At 36.8% G+C, this 18,722-nt stretch overlaps 1 protein-coding gene across 1 annotated transcript; it reads left to right on the forward strand.

Moving 5' to 3' along the window:
* The first annotated feature begins 1,971 nt into the window (after positions 1-1,971).
* On the forward strand, positions 1,972-18,198 carry lnpa (limb and neural patterns a). Its single transcript, XM_084421799.1, has 13 exons — positions 1,972-2,079; positions 4,392-4,479; positions 4,787-4,828; positions 8,680-8,867; positions 9,017-9,075; positions 9,513-9,553; positions 10,740-10,823; positions 10,904-10,955; positions 11,423-11,614; positions 13,683-13,788; positions 15,059-15,129; positions 15,292-15,447; positions 17,207-18,198. Exons 2-13 carry the CDS (start codon positions 4,453-4,455, stop codon positions 17,374-17,376), a joined length of 1,188 nt encoding a protein of 395 aa, XP_084277925.1. The 5' UTR covers positions 1,972-2,079; positions 4,392-4,452; the 3' UTR covers positions 17,377-18,198.
* Positions 18,199-18,722: the final 524 nt, after the last annotated feature.

Here is an 18,722-nt window from a genome sequence, read left to right on the forward strand (position 1 = left end):
ATCTATCTATCTATATTTATCTTTCAGTGCTATGCAAAAGTCTTAAGCACGTTAGTATTTTCACCCATAAAAAATGGTTTTAAGTCAATTATTTATATAATTTGCTGTAGTGTGTCAGTAGGAAATATCAGTTTACCTCTCCAAACATTCCTTTTGCCACTTATTGTAATAATCCAGAGATGTTTTTGTATGCACAAGGAGTCTGACAACAGCTGGTATGATCTGATCTCACCATCATCGAGTCCGTCTGTGATTACATCAAGAAACAGACTAAATCCAGAAGAATCGTGGCAAAATCTCCAAGACACACTTCATGCAAAAACTACAGTACTGGGAACAGTTTAGGCACTTCTATTAACTAAATCAAATCAATATTTAGTGTGACCACTCTTTGTGTTTCAAACAGCTGTTGTCCAGCTTGCACATCGTTTTCCAGGTAGATTTCCAGGAAGGTTTCTTCAAACCTCTTGGAGACGTTCCCGCAGTTCTTCTGGATTTAGACTGTCTCAGTTTCTTCTGTTTCTTCATGTAATCACAGACGGACTCGATGATGGTGAGATCAGATCTCTGTGTGGAGCATCGGCTGTTGCAGACTCCTTGATCACACACACACACACACACACACACACACACACACACACACACACACACACACACACACACACACACACACACACACACACACACACACAAAAACACACACACAAAAACACACTATGTGCCAAAGACTTTTGCACAGTACGGTATATATAGCACAAAACAAAATGAATTAGATTAGCTTATAATGCAATATTAGTATTATTATTGTTGATGTTGTTGTTATTATTATTCAATGGTAAAATAGTGGTAATTCTGCAAAACATACATTTATATTGCTCTAAGCAGCTGACAAGACAATTCACTTATTTTATTCAAGTTAAAAATAGTAACATCAATGAATTATCCAACAACAACAGCAACAAAAATTAGGTTACGCTAACAAAACAATTTAAAGGTTTAGGTAAACAGTTTCTTAATGTTATAATTCCACATTATCACTTTTACAGTGTTAACATCTAGTGAATTCACATTTAACCTCACTGCACATAAACGTCTAAAGGTGCAACGATGCTACATTTTTCTATATAAATGCTTTTTCTATATATCCTAATCATTGTTAACATTCATTACTTCAATGAGCTCATTGTTTTGGCCTTAAATTAATACATTGTTTAAATTAATACATTATTAGCTAACTGTGTGATTTGTACATTTCTGAGATACATCACTTGGACACAGTCTCCTCTGATAACAGATCACTCTAAATTGTAATGTAGACATGCATTTTCTGTAAAGCTGCTTTGAAACGATATGTATTGTGAAAAGCGCTATACAAATAAAGGTGAATTGAAATGAATTGAATTGAATTAGTGTGCTCTAAAGGCTCTGCTCCTCGTCGTGCTCAACTGCACCTAAACTAATGATTTTAATGATGCAATTGCAATGAATGGAATTGACAAACCCAATTTTGGCTAGTCTCATTTCCTTCACACTTAATAGCATAAAAGCACCGGAATGTAGCCAACCGTGCAGCATGTTGGACTACTTGTTATTTTATTTTCATTATTTAACATGGTACTGATTAGACATTATTTATTAATATTTGAAACATTTATTATACAATCATTTTAATGGCTTGACTTTCAATAAATTCGTTTTTTAGAATAAAAAAGCAAGTTGAATGCAACATTAGCACTCCTTTTAATTCATTTTTAACACAATGTATTGTTAACAAATACAATAACGGTATTATTATTTAGTATTTTGTATAATCATTTCTATCAAAATACATAATATAAGTAAAACGCGTGTATTTTTTGCAATAAATCCTATGCTTTCGTTGTGTCGTGAACTTTCCGGAAGCACGGCATGACGGTCATTCCTTTTTCCCGCGCTTTGAGAGAACGAAAGTGCTTGATCACGTGACAGAGCGGTGAAGGAGGTCCGTGGCGCGTGGGCTTGTGGGAGCAGTTTGATGACGTCTACACTTTGAAGTAAGGGAATAATAACGCAGGTCTCTACTGGATTTCGTGTTCACGGGTAAGGCATGCTAAATTATGTTTGGTTTTGTTTGATTTCGGCGTGGTTATGCACATTAAAGCTGCTTACAGTGAAAGAGAACAACATGTCGTCTAATCATGTCCGCTGTATCAGCTGCTAGTAGCGAGTTAGACTGTCTTAAAAGTCATCCCTCTTTAATAAAGTATCCCTGCTATTCTAGTTTAAGGAAGTATCATCAATCGGCGAGTTTATCCCATGCTCCCACTTTTAAAGCGCAATGTTTTAGCGACCAGAATGAGATTAATAACTCATGAAGTTTTTGATTAGCATTGTATCAAGTGCGAACTAAATGTTATGCTTAAAGCGCCACGATCGACTTGACTTTTCCTGAAGTTACTCTGAAGTTGAAAGGGTGAGGTTGAAGTTATAAAGTGACTTACATGGGTCCTTCTCGTAGTTTGCATGCACTATCTATCTATCTATCTACTCTGATTCATACCCTCAAACCCCTGCAGTTTAAAATAGAGTAGTGTCTTGTTACTTTCCAGAGCCTCCAGATTTTGTGAGCTCCTCTGGTGATATCTGATATCACTGAGCATCTAATCCTGCTTGTGTGTGCGAGATACAGTGGGGTTCATAAAGTGTGTGTGCAGTCAAAACACAATTTCTGAAAGTGCATCAGAAAACAAAATATAAATGGTATTGATTATAAAGAGAGAGAGAGAGAGAGAGAGAGAGAGAGCGCAAATACGCTTTTCAAGCAAAGCATTAAAAAAAGGTTTGGTTTAAAATTATAAAAAATACAATAGATATTTTTATATATTTTGTTGAAAACTAAGACAAGAAGATCCACTGCTGTTAGTAGTGAATACATGTTGTTGGTTAATGTGATTGTCTACACCTGTGTTGCTTGTATAGGACATAGGATCTAGGAGAACAGACTTCAGACCAGGGAACTAACTTTTTTTCTTTCTTTTTTTTCTATCGATTGTTTTTTTCCAAGATTATGAACAAAGTGCGACAAATCGATGCATTCCACACAAATTGACTAATTTACGTGTTGTTACAGGCCTACTTCAAAACATGCTTTAAAATGGATAAGAAAAGTGAAGATGGTTCTGCGAAAAACTAAAACCTTTTTTTGTACCTAATGCAGCAAAGTTCTTACATTTGTAAGTGAATCTTAAAGGGAAAGTTCACCCAAAAATGAAAATTCTGATATTAATTACTCGCCCTCATGTCGTTCCAAACCCGTAAGACTTTTTCATTCATCTTAAGATCACAAATAAAGATCTTTTTAATGAAATCTGAGAGATTTCTGTCCCTCCATTGACAGCTACGCAACTACCACTTTGACCGCCTGTTCATAAAGCGATCGTTAAACTTCTCCATATTAAATTAGTGATTTAGTCCAAACATTTTGAAGTAACTCGATCACTTTATATGATGAACAGGTTGAATTTAGTCTTTTATTCACATATAAACATTGATCAGCATACATAAACAGAAGCTCAACCGAACCTGCTTGACGCACAAGAACAAACCTCTCGCAGAAGCTCAAACGTGCTGTGTAACACGAGAATGAACCTCATTGGTTCTTGCTGAAGCTCAAACGTGATGCGTAACGCGACAATGAACCTCATTGGTTCTTGCTGAAGCTCAAACGTGATGCGTAACGCGAGAATGAACCTCATTGGTTCTTGCAGAAGCTCAAACGTGATGCGTTACACGAGAATTAACCTCATTGGTTCTTGCAGAAGCTCAAACGTGATGCGTTACACGAGAATGAACCTCATTGGTTCTTGCAGAAGCTCAAACGTGATGTGTAACACGAGAATGAACCTCATTGGTTCTCGCAGGTCAAGCGAACATGCTTGAGCTTCTGTTTACCACAACTGATGTGTGAGTTGATGAATGTTTCTTTGTGAATAAAAGCCTAAATTAAATCTGTTCATCATATAAAGTGATCGAGTCTCTTCAGAAAATTTGACTAAACTGATCAAGTCATCTGGATTAGTTGTACAATCTTTTTATGAACTTTTTGAAGCGTCAAAGTGTCACTTGTGTAGGGATAGAAAGCTCTCAGATTTCAATAAACGATCCTCATTTGTGATCTGAAGATGAACGAAAGTCTTACGGGTTTGGAACGACATGAGGGCGAGTAAATGACAGAATTTATTTTTGGATGAACTAACCCTTTAAGTGTCCAAATATTGTAGATGAAAGCCTTCTGAGTCTTTATAATCCGTTCTCTAATCCTCATATCACCTCAAGTGGAAAACGTCTATCATGATCTCGTTTGGAACTTAATTATTGTTATTGCTGAAAGAAGCGGTTTCCTTTGTGAACAGGTGTCAGGCTTTGGCGTGGAGTGACGAGTAACCGCTGAGCGAGAACGACTGCCCTCACAAGATGGGCGCTGTGGTGTCTCGGTGGAGGGTAAATGTGCTTCAGTCACTCAAACTTGTGGGATGATGTAGCCTGCTATTTGATTTTTAATGTGGCATGGATAAATGGCACAAATATATGGTGTGCTACTGCTGTTGTCATTATTATTATTATTATTATTATTTATTTTTTTAACTCACTAATATGTGTAGGTTAAGTTAATATTGCATACTAAGGTACACAAATCTAAATATAGAAACTTTTGTACCTCCTACCAATTTTCAATTGGGCAAATGAGTGTTTTATTCTTGGTGAGAGCTTGCTTTTTTACTGCTAACTCTCGCGTGTCCTTTCACAGGCCAAGCCATCCACCGTAGAGGTCTTGGAGGGTCTTGATAAGGTATGAAACTGCATGAGTCTTACCCATTTTCTGCCGTCCCTCACAGAAGTTGCGATAGTCTTTTCTTCCCTATAGAGCTGGTAAGTCCCGCCCCTTCCGTAAAACCCTGCTGGACCTCTAGGTTAAAAAATCGTCTTTGCAAGTGAATGGGAGAAAATAATTATTTTCTGGTCCCGTTTGAATTGTGCCATGAATGTGAACATATGTTGTCTGTGAATTTTTTATATAATCTTTCATGTTACGAGTTTGACAGTATATGGTATGATTCTTCGGCTAGCAGTTGTGGAAAAGACATAACGAGAAAGACTACATGTCGCCTATGTGACGTCACCCCATAAAGTTGACTTACCCGTGGTTTTCGCCAACCTCAACGATTTGTCCTCTCCCTGAAAGAAGGCGGTGAAGTGCACCAAAGACACAGCCATGTTTAGCGGGATCCGTGAGCTAATGTCCGTGTGCGAGTGGTGGTGACGTTTCAAACGCGTCGAAAGCAGTGAAGAGTTGTAGTCCACAAAGTGCTCTCACACAAAGTCTAACCGTATCAAACTTCTACCCGCTAAATTGTAGCATTCTTCACACGAAAGATTATATAAAAAATTCACAGACAACATATGTTCACATTCATGGCACAATTCAAACGGGACCAGAAAATAATTATTTTCTCCCATTCACTTGCATTGACGATTTTTCAACCTAGAGGTCCAGCGGGGTTAGCGAAGGGGGCGGGACTTACCAGCTCTATTGTGATGTGTGGGGCGGGGCTTGATTTTGTCTATGTGGAGTTGATTGAATGGGTGTGGTTTGCTATTGGTGGATCTCATGTGAGTGACAGGTTGCCCCGCCCTTGCGCAAGTAAACCCATCACAAGAGCAAGAGGGAGGGGTTATTTTGATTAAAGATTATGAGGGCACTATAAAAAAAAATTATAAAAAAAAAAGATAAATCATTTAGAAGAAATTCTGGAATATTCCATGATGAAATAAGAATGGTTCATTTTGATTTGATGGTGACTTCAAACTGGTGTTAATTACACCAGGTTTTTTTTAGGTTCAGTCATGGCTCATAGAATAACACAACATGTGTGACACAAATGTCTGCAACAGTACAGGCACTGTGTGTAACACTGAGTCGATATTTTAGGATGGGGGTTTATGCAGTCCTACCTCACTGAGAGAGGTCTGTTCGGTTGGCATTTCTTAGGGCTTGGCTGAGTAACACTTTATTTAGTTTTTTTACATTTGCTGTTTAGAAGCCAAAGACATGTGATTCGTCCCAAACAAGTTTGACCCAATTTGTATCACGTGTGCAGATCTGTGTGCGGGTAAATCAAATTTGTGGCTTTTGAACAGATCCTGTCTCAAGTTCTGCTTTGGGTATTTGCGCAAGTCATGGAGATTTAAGTTTTGATGATTTTTCCTCCCGCACTTACTGTATGGCGCAAGACATTTTAAAGTTTGTAGTAATTTGGTGACTTTCTTTGACCTGATCCTGCTAAAACATGCCCTCATATCCCTAGCTGGATCACAATACTTCACCTCATCACATTCTGAAAAACAATGCATTAGATTAACAATTGTATGTGACATAAACAAAACAAATTAAATCGTTAATCGCAATTGTTTGTATGACAGTTGATCGTGACGGGTCTACACACAGTTGTGTTAATTTCCTGTTTTGGACTGAAATGTATTTAAACTTTTGGCTTTGAATTCAGAACTTGGTACCATTTTAAAAACAGAAACACAGAATGTGCCTTTTCTTGTAAGAAACTCAAGCAGGATTTCTGCAGGTGACACGACAACAGTGTGTTAAAAACGGAAACGTTCTGCACATAGAGATGACAACGTTGTCAAAACGATCCCGTTCACACGGATTCGCGAAAACTATTAAAAACGCTGCATTCTGCTGCCAGGCCAGTAGATGGCGATGTCACTGTAAATAAACACTACGAGCCTATAGACCTTATGCACCAGAGAAACAAGGGCGCCGCCATCTTTGGAAAATTGTCTTTTAACTTCTGTTTTGCGGTCGCTCTGTATATTTATATGGCATTTCTGTCCAGGAGTAATTAGCTTTTAAGTGGATTTACATAATGTAAAGTTAACGAAAGTTATCATGAGGACTGTAATGTTTAAAGCAGATGACTTAACAAATGTAAATCGACCGGGAAGATTTTAAAACGAGCCGTTCATTAATAAACATGCAAAACGCTGTGAAAATACAGACCGGAAGTCAAAAGACAATGAGCGCAGCGCTGAAAAGGGGCGGAGCTACACAAGGTCTATAGACTGAACACATAATACACATGCACATGACCTTGCTGGTTTTAAAAATGTATGTTTGTTGTTTACACGGAGATGATAACGGCATCGTTTTTCAAAAACTTTACTTTGAAACACGTTTTCAAAAGTTTGCATTTTCAGGCCCCCAAAACGCCGCTGTCATATAAATGAACGGCCAAAATACATAAAAGTTTTCCGTTTTTAGTTGAAAAATGGTGTCGTGTAAACGGGCCCCAAAGTCTTAATTCACTCTTACACAAATGAAGGCCTTTAAAAGGTCTTAAATCAGAGCAGAATGTTATAAATTCATAATCAAGGCATTAAATGTTGCATGCATAGCAAAAAATATTAAATCTTCCTCTTTATTTTTGTTGTGTTTTCCGGTACAAAAATATCCAAACATCCTTAAATCAAGATACTTTTACTTGCAAATGTCAAATAAAGTCTTGAATGATTTTTCTGAGCCCATTGGTAGAGATATTTGTTCTTGTTTTAATCAGAGGCGGACAGAGTACACAGCTTAATTACTTGAGTAAAAGTACAGATACCCCTTGCTAAATTTTACTCAAGTACAAGTAAAAGTACTACAGTCAGATGTCTACTTAAGTAAAAGTACTGAAGTACTTGTTTTTAAAAGTACTTGAGTATCAAGAGTACAAGAGTACATTTTCTAAATATTGCATTACTACTGCCACAGTGCTTACATTGGTAAACACAGCAAACACTTGAAGCGAAAACTATCATTAACTTGTTCAGAAAATTGAAATAGTCTAGCGAGGTGGGGCCACGGGTCGGCACATTCCCGGGATGGACCTTCATCCATTGTTTCGTCCATGGTTTCGTCTCTTATCTAAATCTGACCATGGAGTTGACTTTGGCGGAAAGCTGAAGGTGATTGCTGATAGGCTGTCCCAATCAGTGGCGCCTGCACAATCCAATCACGTTTGAGAGGGAAACAACAAATTGAGGGTTTCCGAGATTTATCTTTTTTCCTTTTTTTTTTTTTTGAAGTAGTAACTCACGGTTATGGATAGAAATGTAGTGGAGTAAAGAGTACAATATTTGCCTCCCAAATGTACTTGAGTAAAGTCATGAGTACTCCCCAAAAATGATACTCGAGTAAAGTACAAATCCCTCAAAATTGTACTTAAGTACTGTACTCAAGTAAATGTACTCCGTTACTGTCTGGCTCTGGTTTTAATCATGAACTCGCTTCATTTTTATCAATTTCACAGAAAACAAGACTTCATATTTTATGCTACTATTTTTGTGAAATTAGTCAAAAAGTAATGGATATCTGTTGTCAAACTCTTAGTGTTGCTAATGTTTTTCCCTAGACATTTCCATTTTGAGAATGTATCGTTCCCTTCAGTTTATTCCTTACATTTCCTTTACTTGGCCTTAAAAGGGTCTTTTAAAAAGTCTTAAATTTCCCTTTATAAAACCTGCATAAATCATGCTTTTGTAGGAAAAAGCACAAATGTAATTAAATATGAGTGATAATCCAAATCTGACAGTATTTTCCATTTGAATGAGACTAATGACATGTTTTTAAACGATCTCTCTCAGGACATCCAGGCCCTTGAGGAGAACAGAGAGAAGACCCAAAAGCAGCGCAAGCTATGGGTTTACCGACTGCTGTTGTACTCGGTCCTGCTGTACATGATCGCCTGTGCGGTCGTCTACGTCTGGTACATCCCGGAGCAGATGATGGGAAAAGTAATAGTGGCGTCACCGTTCTTGATATTTCCTCTGGTGTAAGTACTGCGGGTTCAGTCGTCGAGTTCAGACCATCAGAGGAATGATGGGAAATTCTGTTCATTTGGTTTTGTTTCAAAGTGTACATTTTTCCAATTATAATGACTTTTAAATGAAAGTATAAATGCGTTGCTTTTCCTTCCTGCAGAGTTTGGCTCCTGAGGAAACTGCTGATTGTTTTATACAACAAGCGAACGGAGAGAAACAGTAAGAATTTCCCCGTAAACCCAAATCTGAATCTGAACTCAATACTTTACATTTGATCAGTCTGTAATGATGACACCATCCATTAAGGCCCATTCATACTAGAACGATAACTATATACTAGAGACGATATCGTTCTGTTGATTATAACTTCGCACTGCGGTTTTGTCGTCTCAAGCTTTTAAAGCAGGATTCTGATTGGCTGTCCATGTTGTTTATCATTCATCAGCTGTAAAAAAGTTCTGAATGTGATTCCAACATTATCGTTTCTCTGTGCTGTTTAGTTGTGGTGTGAAATCTGCTTTTCTTTTACATCCAGAACAAGTTTTTAGAACTAAATAATTATCATTAGTATAGTTATCGACCTTGGTGTGAACGGGCCTTTAATCATATCTACACGTTCATTTTTGTGTTTTTTTTATTTTTATTTTGCATCTTAGATGAAAAATTAGAAGATCTGAAAGCAGAGAAAAAGAAAATAGTGAGTAATCAGTAGCAGTGTCTTTCTTTGAATGTCACTTCCTGGTGTGTAGTTAATTGTGGGCTAGTTTGTGTCTGTTTTCATACCTGTATAGAGCACTTTAAAGACCCCCTGTGGTGAAAAACCAAGCTTTTAATGTTGTTTATGTGTCTATGTGGTGTTTTTAATATGCTTTAAGACAAACCATGTGTAAATTCATAAGTCGACACCATTGCTGAGTATTTTCTCCTTAAAACTGTAGTAAAACAACAGTCTCAAAAACACGCTTTGAAATCGCTGGTGTTTCTGACATCACAAACTACCTTGTAACCAATCAGATCAGTGTGTCAAGGCGGGGCTAATTTGCATATTCATAGAACTGCGTTTACTAAATGAGTTCAAGCAATTTTAAGGCATGAAGAAACTGTTTTTTTTTTTCAGGGAAAAAAGGTTTAAATGTCTCATTTTAGGGATCAAAGATGAGTTTAAGGGATAAAATTGACGGGAGATACGGGAGTTCAGGCTCTCGTGAATGTCAGGATTTTTTTTATATGAGCGATGAGCTAGTAATTTCACCCAGTCAGAGATCTTCTCTCTTCCCGTACGAGCTAGTTAGCCCTATACTAATGTTAGCACAACAACGTCCAGTTTTGCTTTCATCATATTGCGCCTCTCTGCTGTCAGTGAGAGAAAGAGATCATTTCTGCTCTTAATAAATAATCTGAAATCAATGAAGACAGCGGGTAATTGGCACAAAGACTTTACTTGGTAAAGTGCTTAGCTAACGACTTGTCTTTAAATTAATAGTGTTTAGTGATGGGAGGAAATAAATCTGAGAAATTGCTTGTCATCCACTGTCATGTCTAATAACTTTCAATAATTACAGCTGATGGATTTTTGCACTCCCCATTATCGCAGTAGGGCTTGTAATTATTCTATTCATTAAAGTTAAATAATTAGCACTATTTGCTCTTTCCCTGAAATGAAGTTTTAAAATGAAACCAAACAGGCGACTGGCAGAAAACCGACTGGGTTTCTTTCTGCAATTAAACTAAAAAAATAAGCAGCTCCTTTATCTGACGTGGACTGATGTCATAAATTGAATTGGTTTTGGAAATTCTTAACAATATAAGTTTTCTTTGTTAGCCAGCTGGCATCTCTGTTTGATGTAATTGTGGTAATGTGATTGTAATATTTTCTTCCACAGCTTGAACAGGTGATGGAAACTGAAACCTACAAAAATGCCAAGCTGATTTTGGAGCGGTTTGACCCAGACTCTAAGAAAAAGCTTGTAAGTTCCTTCTTCTTAAGTCTGTAAATAAATCCATTTGCACATATGTGATGGTGGATTAATGTTTGTGCTTTGTTTAGGAGTTAGAAGGTCAACCCATTGGTCCACCGGCGACTCCAAGACAAGGCCAAGGTGAGCGAACAAGTCCTTTCCCCCTCTAAAGTCAACATGAACTCACAATTGGTGCATTTGCATCTCATCAAGATAATTTTTTTTAATAATCTTTCATCAGAGTGTAATAACTTTATAACTTTCCTACTGATGAAAGAAAAGCCAAGTGTGCAGGGACAATAGTTTTAACCACGCAGCAACATCAGGGCCAACTGTAAAACAGTTTCTGTGTTATAACTTGGGAGTCATGATGATGAAAGAACCCTATATTGTGTATTTTTGATGGCTTTTCCTATAAATTAATTCTATTTTGATGAACATATAAGAATAAGAGTAATGGTTAACGTGTTTTAGAAATGGTACGGTATCTATGAGTGAGATCAGGTGCATAGATACCGATGATTCTGTGGTGTCGAACACGTGTGTTTTTATTTCCTCTGAGCGTTTTCTTGAGTTGTACCGTCAGAATGGTGTGATTTTCTGCTCAGAGCTGCGTCAGAGGCTTGTGTCCCCTCGTCCTGCTGGACGTCCACCTCCCGGTCCTGGATCCGCCCCCTCAGCCCCCCCGACTCCACTGTCTGCCCCGGGTGGGCCGCCTGAAAAGGGTCTGGCCACCTCAACCCCACACGGTCTGATGAGGAGGCCTGGGACCCCGGCCGGCACTCCTGCCCCAGGGCTGGGTGAGTCTCATGTCCTCTCTCGATGTCTGATTGGCTCTGGTTGGCATAGATGGGCTGGTAATGGCGCTTCAACAAAGACCTGCAGGGCCTAAAACTAACTTTTTGCCAATGGCCGGCGACTTAAGAAAATGTACCGGCCATTTTTTTCAAAAACAGGCAGTAATTACACCAAAATTTTAGATACCAGTGAAAATACACAATTCTCTATTCCAATTTCAGCTAAAACTACCAGCCTAACTAATATAAACAGTCAGTAATTAAAGAACAAATAATCAAATTACTAGCAAAATCACAAATAAATACAATATAACAAAGATACAAATGAAATAAACTGTGCTTTTCAGGTACAGAAATGTAATAATTAAATGTAAAATAACACTGCATAGTCTTTACTGTATAAATTCAACATCCTTATTAATTAATCCTTATTAAAGTTACAAAAGAGAAGACACCTCACTGCTATTTTGTTTGGTCGTCGGTTGTTTGATTAACATTAAAGTCCCTGTAAAGGCAATTCTAAAAAAAAATTCTAAACACATTATAAATGTTAGAAATGTATTACTAAAACATATTACAAAGACTGTGAACTGTGAAGTACTGAATTGTGGAGTTAGACCGTTAAACAGTTTTTCACCATTGCTGTGTCCACTGGAGCCCCTGAGCTCCTGGACACGCCCCTACTTGATGACGCACTGGAGCCCCTGACGCTGATTATCTCTCATTTGGCACTTGGCGAGTGTTAATTTTAGACCCTGGAGACCTGTATTCATGTCCTTTTTAAAGGAACAAAACATTGAGTGACAGCCAGTCATAGTCAGAAGCCAATGAGTGGTCGATGCCCATGTTTTGTTTTTTATGTGCCTTTTATGTTCTGAATATCATACTACCATACATACTATTTCTGCGGTGCATACCGTTCAGCTTTTGGACTTTCTTTCAAACTAAATGACCTACTACATTTGCCAAAAAGCACAGTAAACAATCAGTTTAACTTATTTTGTAAAACAGTAAACTTATTTTGATCACCAAAAGTTAAGAAATGTTTACACCAAATTGGAATAAAAGGCAAAATAAGTTTTTATTTCAAAGATGATAACTGTGACAACAATGTAGCGAACTGCTATGTGAAATGTTTTTTAGTTTCATGTACTATTTTAAAGTAGTATGTGCTAAACAGTGCCATCTACTTATGAACATAACCCTTGCAAATTAATGAAACAATTAAAAGCTGCTTATAGAAACAAACGAAACTATAATAAAATATTCTGTACATTTGACCTCAATTGAAGAGTGAATGAATTGAGGCTTTTTTGTAACGTTTGTTAATTGAACCAGAAATAAAACCGACAACACAAGATAAAAATGAAAATTTGAAAACTAAATATTACAAAAACTTAAATGAAACTTTTTAACTTAAAGTTAAAGTACTAAGTTTACTGAAATTGAAACTAATATATTAAATATATACTGGCAGAAGCACATGCTGAAATTACAAATAATATTAAACATAGCTAAAAGTAAATGGTAATTAGAAATATTAATAAACACTAAATTAGCATATAAATAACACTAGAGCTTTGTGTGTTGTAACTTTATTCTATAGATCCTATAGCGTTTTGTTTCTCCTGTGATCTCCGGTCATCTACACACACCTGTTAGCAGTGAGTGACAGGTGACACGGGCCCTGCTGCGTTCCTCACGTAAGTGGGCTGTGTGTGTGAACAGATCTGGGCCCTGTTCAAGCAAACACCTTTAGCAAGAAATTGGAAGTGAAAAGCACCTTGGCCCACTGCGGCGTCTCCATATGCTGGTAAATGAGTAAGCAGCAGGGATTCCTGACTATGCCAAGTCTGGCAGAAATGACCAGTCGTCTGGCTATGATTGCTCTTGATGTTAAATTATATTAATTATGAGTGTGGATCACAGCGGGCATGAGGAGGGAGGTCCATATCAGTGTCGTTATTAAAAGCTGTCCCTCTTATCATTCATCATCGGCCATGCAGCACTGAGCCACAGATACAGTCTGCAGTGTGCACTGACGTGTGTGTGTGTGTGTGTGTGTGTGCAGGAATGCACCCTCCAGGTCCTCCGCTGGCCAGACCCGTCCTCCCCAGAGAGCGAGGTGCCATGGACAGGGTCATTGAGTACCTAGTGGGTGATGGACCTCAGAACAGGTGAACGGTCTATCTTCAAATCATGATTTATATCTTTACACTGAGCAGAATCAAGGCGTGATGTGATTTCTGAAAGAGAAAGATCACCATATAATGCAGAGAAGTTCAGCTTCAGTTCAGGCAAGCACAAAGAATAAAGATCAGTGTGGCTGAATTACATTCAGAATTAAAATAGCACACATCGAAAACGTTTAAATAAGAAAACCTGAAGAATTTGGAATGCATTTCAGCTTTTCAACGTGAAACATTGACTGTTTATGCACCATTATTGGTGTACATGTAAACATAGTCATTGTTTCTCAGGCCTTGGTTTGGAGGGTTAGTAAAAATCACACATTTATTTGTCTGACGTGATAAAACGGATGAAAAAAATCCAAGAATTAAATTGAGTTGGTTGATATGTTTACATTTTGATGAACTGTTATGAAAAACCTTTTCTTTTTAGAAACAGTAGACTATGGTTCAAAAGGTTGGGGTCAGTATTTCTTTATAAATTTTTTTGTAAGCAAGAATGCATTAAATTGATCAAAAGAGTCAGTAAAGGCATTTATAATGTTACTATGGTATGGAATGGTATTTCAAATAAACTCTGTTCTATTGAACTTTATTAATTAAAGAGAGAACAGTATAAGGGTTCCACAGACATCTGAAGCTGCACAGCTGTTTTTAACTGATCAAAATAATCATAAATGTTTCTTGAGCATCATATTAGAGTGATTTCTGAAGGATCATGTGACACTGAAGACTGGAGTATTGATGCTGAAAATTCAGCTTTGATCACAGGAATAAATATATATTCACATAGACAACAGCTATTTCAAATTGAAATAATATTTCTCAATATTGTTTACTGAATGTTTTGATATATATATATATATATATATATATATATATATATATATATAACGGTATATATATATATATATATGAATATATATATATATATATATATATATATATATATATATATATATATATATATATATATATATATATATATATATATATATATATATATATATATATATATATATATATATATATATATATATATATATATATATATATGAATATGAGATCAAATAAATGCATCCTTGCTGAGAGAAATCGTACTGACCCCGAGCTTTTGAAGACTGAAGAATTGTGCACAATTAGATCAGTGTGAATATGGTGCATTTGAATGTCTCTTACATCCTTACACTTACTGTAGCTATTAACACACAGCATTTTTTTAAAGCTTTATTTAATAATTGTTCTCTTTTTGTTGCAGATATGCTCTGATATGCCAGCAGTGTTCGTCTCATAATGGAATGGCTTTAAAGGAGGAGTTTGAATATATTGGTAAGAATCAGAGAAAAACGTTGGACTTTGACGTTTAACTGTTTAACCCCCCCCCCCGATGATTAACAAATCGTGAATGTGCTGCATGTTTTGTTTTCATATTCATGCGTCTAAGGATCATTTCAGATAAGTTGAGTTTGTTTTTTATCGCCGATGTTTTAGCATTCAGATGTGCCTACTGTTATTTCCTGAACCCGGCCCGGAAGACACGTCCCCAGGCCCCACGTCTCCCAGAATTCACTGCAGAAACCAAGATGAGCCAAGACCCCCCTGCTGTTGCCATGGAGACAGACCTGTCTAGTGCTCCACCTGCCCCAGGTACCAGATCTCCAGCAGGAGGAGGGGGTGTGTAGATGATGCTCGTATTCTGAGAGACTTATGCACAGTATTAACGCTTTTGATTTTAGAAGGGGTGGGTTTGTTTACTGCAGGTTCAGTGTGTGTGTGTGTGTGTGAGTCCCTGCTGCTCATGCCCTCTGAGAGGACATTTGCTGATGTACTGAGAGCAGATCTGTGAAGTGATTAAAGGCTTTAGAGTCTTGTATCCCCCCCCACAGTGCTGCCTAGTTAGTAGGGCTTTACCCTGTGTCTCTACCTGACACACACACACACACACACACACTCTCCTGTCTTGCTCTGTACTGTTATTATGTGCTCAGTCAATGGCAAGTGATGACTGATGATACATTTGAGAGTGTGTGTGTGTGTTTGTGTGCGCTCAGTTTTTATATATTTTCATTCTGGAATTTAGTTATAGCTACATTTATAAAACATTTTATTTGATAGTTTTTTTCATTTTAACCTTTTTCTTCACCCTCTCTGTCTGGTTGCTGGTTTGCAGTGAATATTCTTGTCTTTTTATCAACAGTATTTTAATTTCCGTATTGTAATTTTGTACTTTGTAATTTTCCTGATAATTGGATATTTTGACTGTTCATCATCCCTTACTTGTTGTAGAAGGGCCTTTCTTCGCATTATATACCAGTCACAGGTTTGGAAACATTACGATTTTTAAATGTTTTTGAAAGAAGCCTCTTCTGCTTACTCAGGTGCATTTATTTGCTCAAAAATACTGTAAAAACAGTCATATTGTGAAATATTATTACACTTTAAAATAGCGGTTTTCTGTTTTAATATAATTTAAAGTGTAATTTATTCCTGTGATCAAAGCTGAATTTTCAGCATCATTACTCCAGTCTTCAGTGTCACATGATCCTTCAGAAATCATCCTAATTTCATGATTTTTTTGCTCTATTATTATTATTATTATTATTATTATTATTATTATTATTATTATTATTTGTCCTTACTTATTAATAATGGTTCTTATTTTTATTAATGTGGAAAATCAGTTTTGCATGCTAAATATTTTTGTGGAAAATGGTACTTTTTGTCTGGATTTTTTGATGAATAGAAAGGTAAAAATAACAGCATTTATTTGAAATAGAAATCTTTTGTTACAATATGTCTTTACTGACACTTTTGATCAATTTAATGCGTCCTTGCTGAATAAGTGTTACTCTATATATACTTGCCCTAAATCTTTGAATGGTAGTGTATCACGAAAAAAAAAAAAAAATGAAGCAGCACAACATGTTTTCAACATTGATAATAATAATGAATGTTTCTTGAGCATCATATCAGCACATTAGAATGATTTCTGAAGGATCATGTGACACTGAAGACTGGAGTAATGAAGCTGAAAATTCAGCTTTGATCACAGGAATATTTAAAACATTAAAATGGAATAAAAAAATTAAAAACAAATATTTCCCCAAACTTTTAAACGGTAATATGTTAAACAAAAAAAAAAGAAAGTGTAATTTAACTTCTCATTACTGTCTACCGTTTTCACCCTCTCTCTGACTTGGTCATATCATGTATTTATGGTTTTGTCGTCATAACCATAGTTTCTCAGCTAGCTGAGAGGAAATAGTCTGGGTGATTTGTGATTGTCAGGTTGACACATTATTTTAAAACCACAAGGAAAATCAAGTCAAACCACAATCAATGCTATGCCTCTTTTGGCAGAGAAATAGGATTGTACTAACAAGCGCTGGTTTGATTTGTTGATCAGAGAGTAAAGCAGCCAGTCCAGGGCATGTGAAAGCAGAAGCTGAAGATCAGCGCACAGACGAGAGTCCTCCAGAAGAGAAGAAGCCAGCAGATCCAGATCCAGATCCACACACACACCTCGCTGACGACACACAGGCCGAGCTCGACGTGTCCGCCATGGAAGTGGAGTAGAGTTAGTGCCAACAGAAACCCAAGTCTCTTCCTCTCGTGTGTGTGTGTGTGTGTGTGTGTGTGTGTGTGTGCGTGTGTGCGTGTGGCTTTGATTTACAGTGAAGGTTGGTCTTCTTATTCTTTACCTTTTAGTTTATTTGTATCCTTTTGTTTTAATTTCCATTATATTTCCGTTATATTGCAGTGTTATTTAATACATTAGTAAAGCTAAGTAGAAACTATAAGGGGTCAGCGATTTTTTTTGAGGGTTTCTTTTTGGGGTAAAATTATGATGTATCTGCAATAATTAGTTACATTGCTGAGTTTAATAGGAAAACGATATTTTGTCTTTGTTTACATGTTATGTGAGTAGAACCTGTATGTAAAAGCAGGACGTTCAGCACATAACGGTTTATTATTCTCTTAGTCGGCATGAAAAGCAGCTATTGACATTCATTCTCCATATAAGCACTGTTTCGTGACTGAATGTATTTAATATTCTTATTTACAATATGTACTGATGCAAAAAATGTCATTCAAAAGTATGTTTATAATATTTATAGTTATTAATATCCTCTCAGTGCCTGTTATTGCAGTGTATCATACATTAGGTGCTGTGCCAGAGAGACTGGTCCCGTGTTTACATGTGTTCAGGTACAGCCATAGGAATGTCTGCTTATTTATTCCCCTTCGGTGTTCTCAGCCTCCTGTGCCTTCATGTTTGACCTGTTTCAAGATTTACAAAGCAGATTTATCAAGCATAGCATTATGTGCGAAAATACAATGCTGTTTTTATCATTGTCTACAAGGATTAATATGAGAAATAAAGTTTTTAAAACATTATACTGATGTTGAGTGTTTTATGGCACAGAAAAATCAAGAATATTATTGCTTAATGAAGTGTCTACTTGCACCAAGTGCTAATTACACTAGCTCCACCTCCATAGAAAATTGCTAAAGAAATCCCACAGATAACAGAATCAGTGGCGTGGAGAGCAAGATGGGTGATGGTAGTTACTGATGCGACCGACCTGAATTCGAATCCGCCTTTTTCCGAACTAATTTTTCTCCTTTTCCCATTACATATCAGCTCAGAGAGGTGTTTAATTGAAATAAAAATTAATTAAAGGTACACTATGTATTTTAATTTTTTTTATTTTTTTTGCTGGATTAACAAAATTCCACATCAGTCCGTCTGTCAAAACATGTTTCTGTCTTGCCCTGATTCACTATGGTAAGCATTTATACATTAGACCATTAGGGATGGTTTTTGCTGGAAGTTGCATACATGCGTCGCTCTCCTGCATGTCTTGTCATATCCTTAAATAAAGAAAAGTTCAAGTGTCTGGTGTGGGAGTGGAAGAGGT

The sequence above is a fragment of the Rutilus rutilus genome (assembly GCF_951802725.1).
Source record: "Rutilus rutilus genome assembly, chromosome: 10".
Lineage (NCBI taxonomy): Eukaryota > Metazoa > Chordata > Actinopteri > Cypriniformes > Leuciscidae > Rutilus > Rutilus rutilus.

Coding starts and splice junctions, on each gene's coding strand:
- lnpa (XM_084421799.1), top strand. CDS start 4,453: ATGGGCGCTGTGGTGTCTCGGTGGAGG. Junction 8,868..9,016: donor TTCTTGATATTTCCTCTGGT/GTAAGTACTGCG, acceptor TCCTTCCTGCAG/AGTTTGGCTCCTGAGGAAAC. Junction 9,076..9,512: donor CAAGCGAACGGAGAGAAACA/GTAAGAATTTCC, acceptor TTTGCATCTTAG/ATGAAAAATTAGAAGATCTG.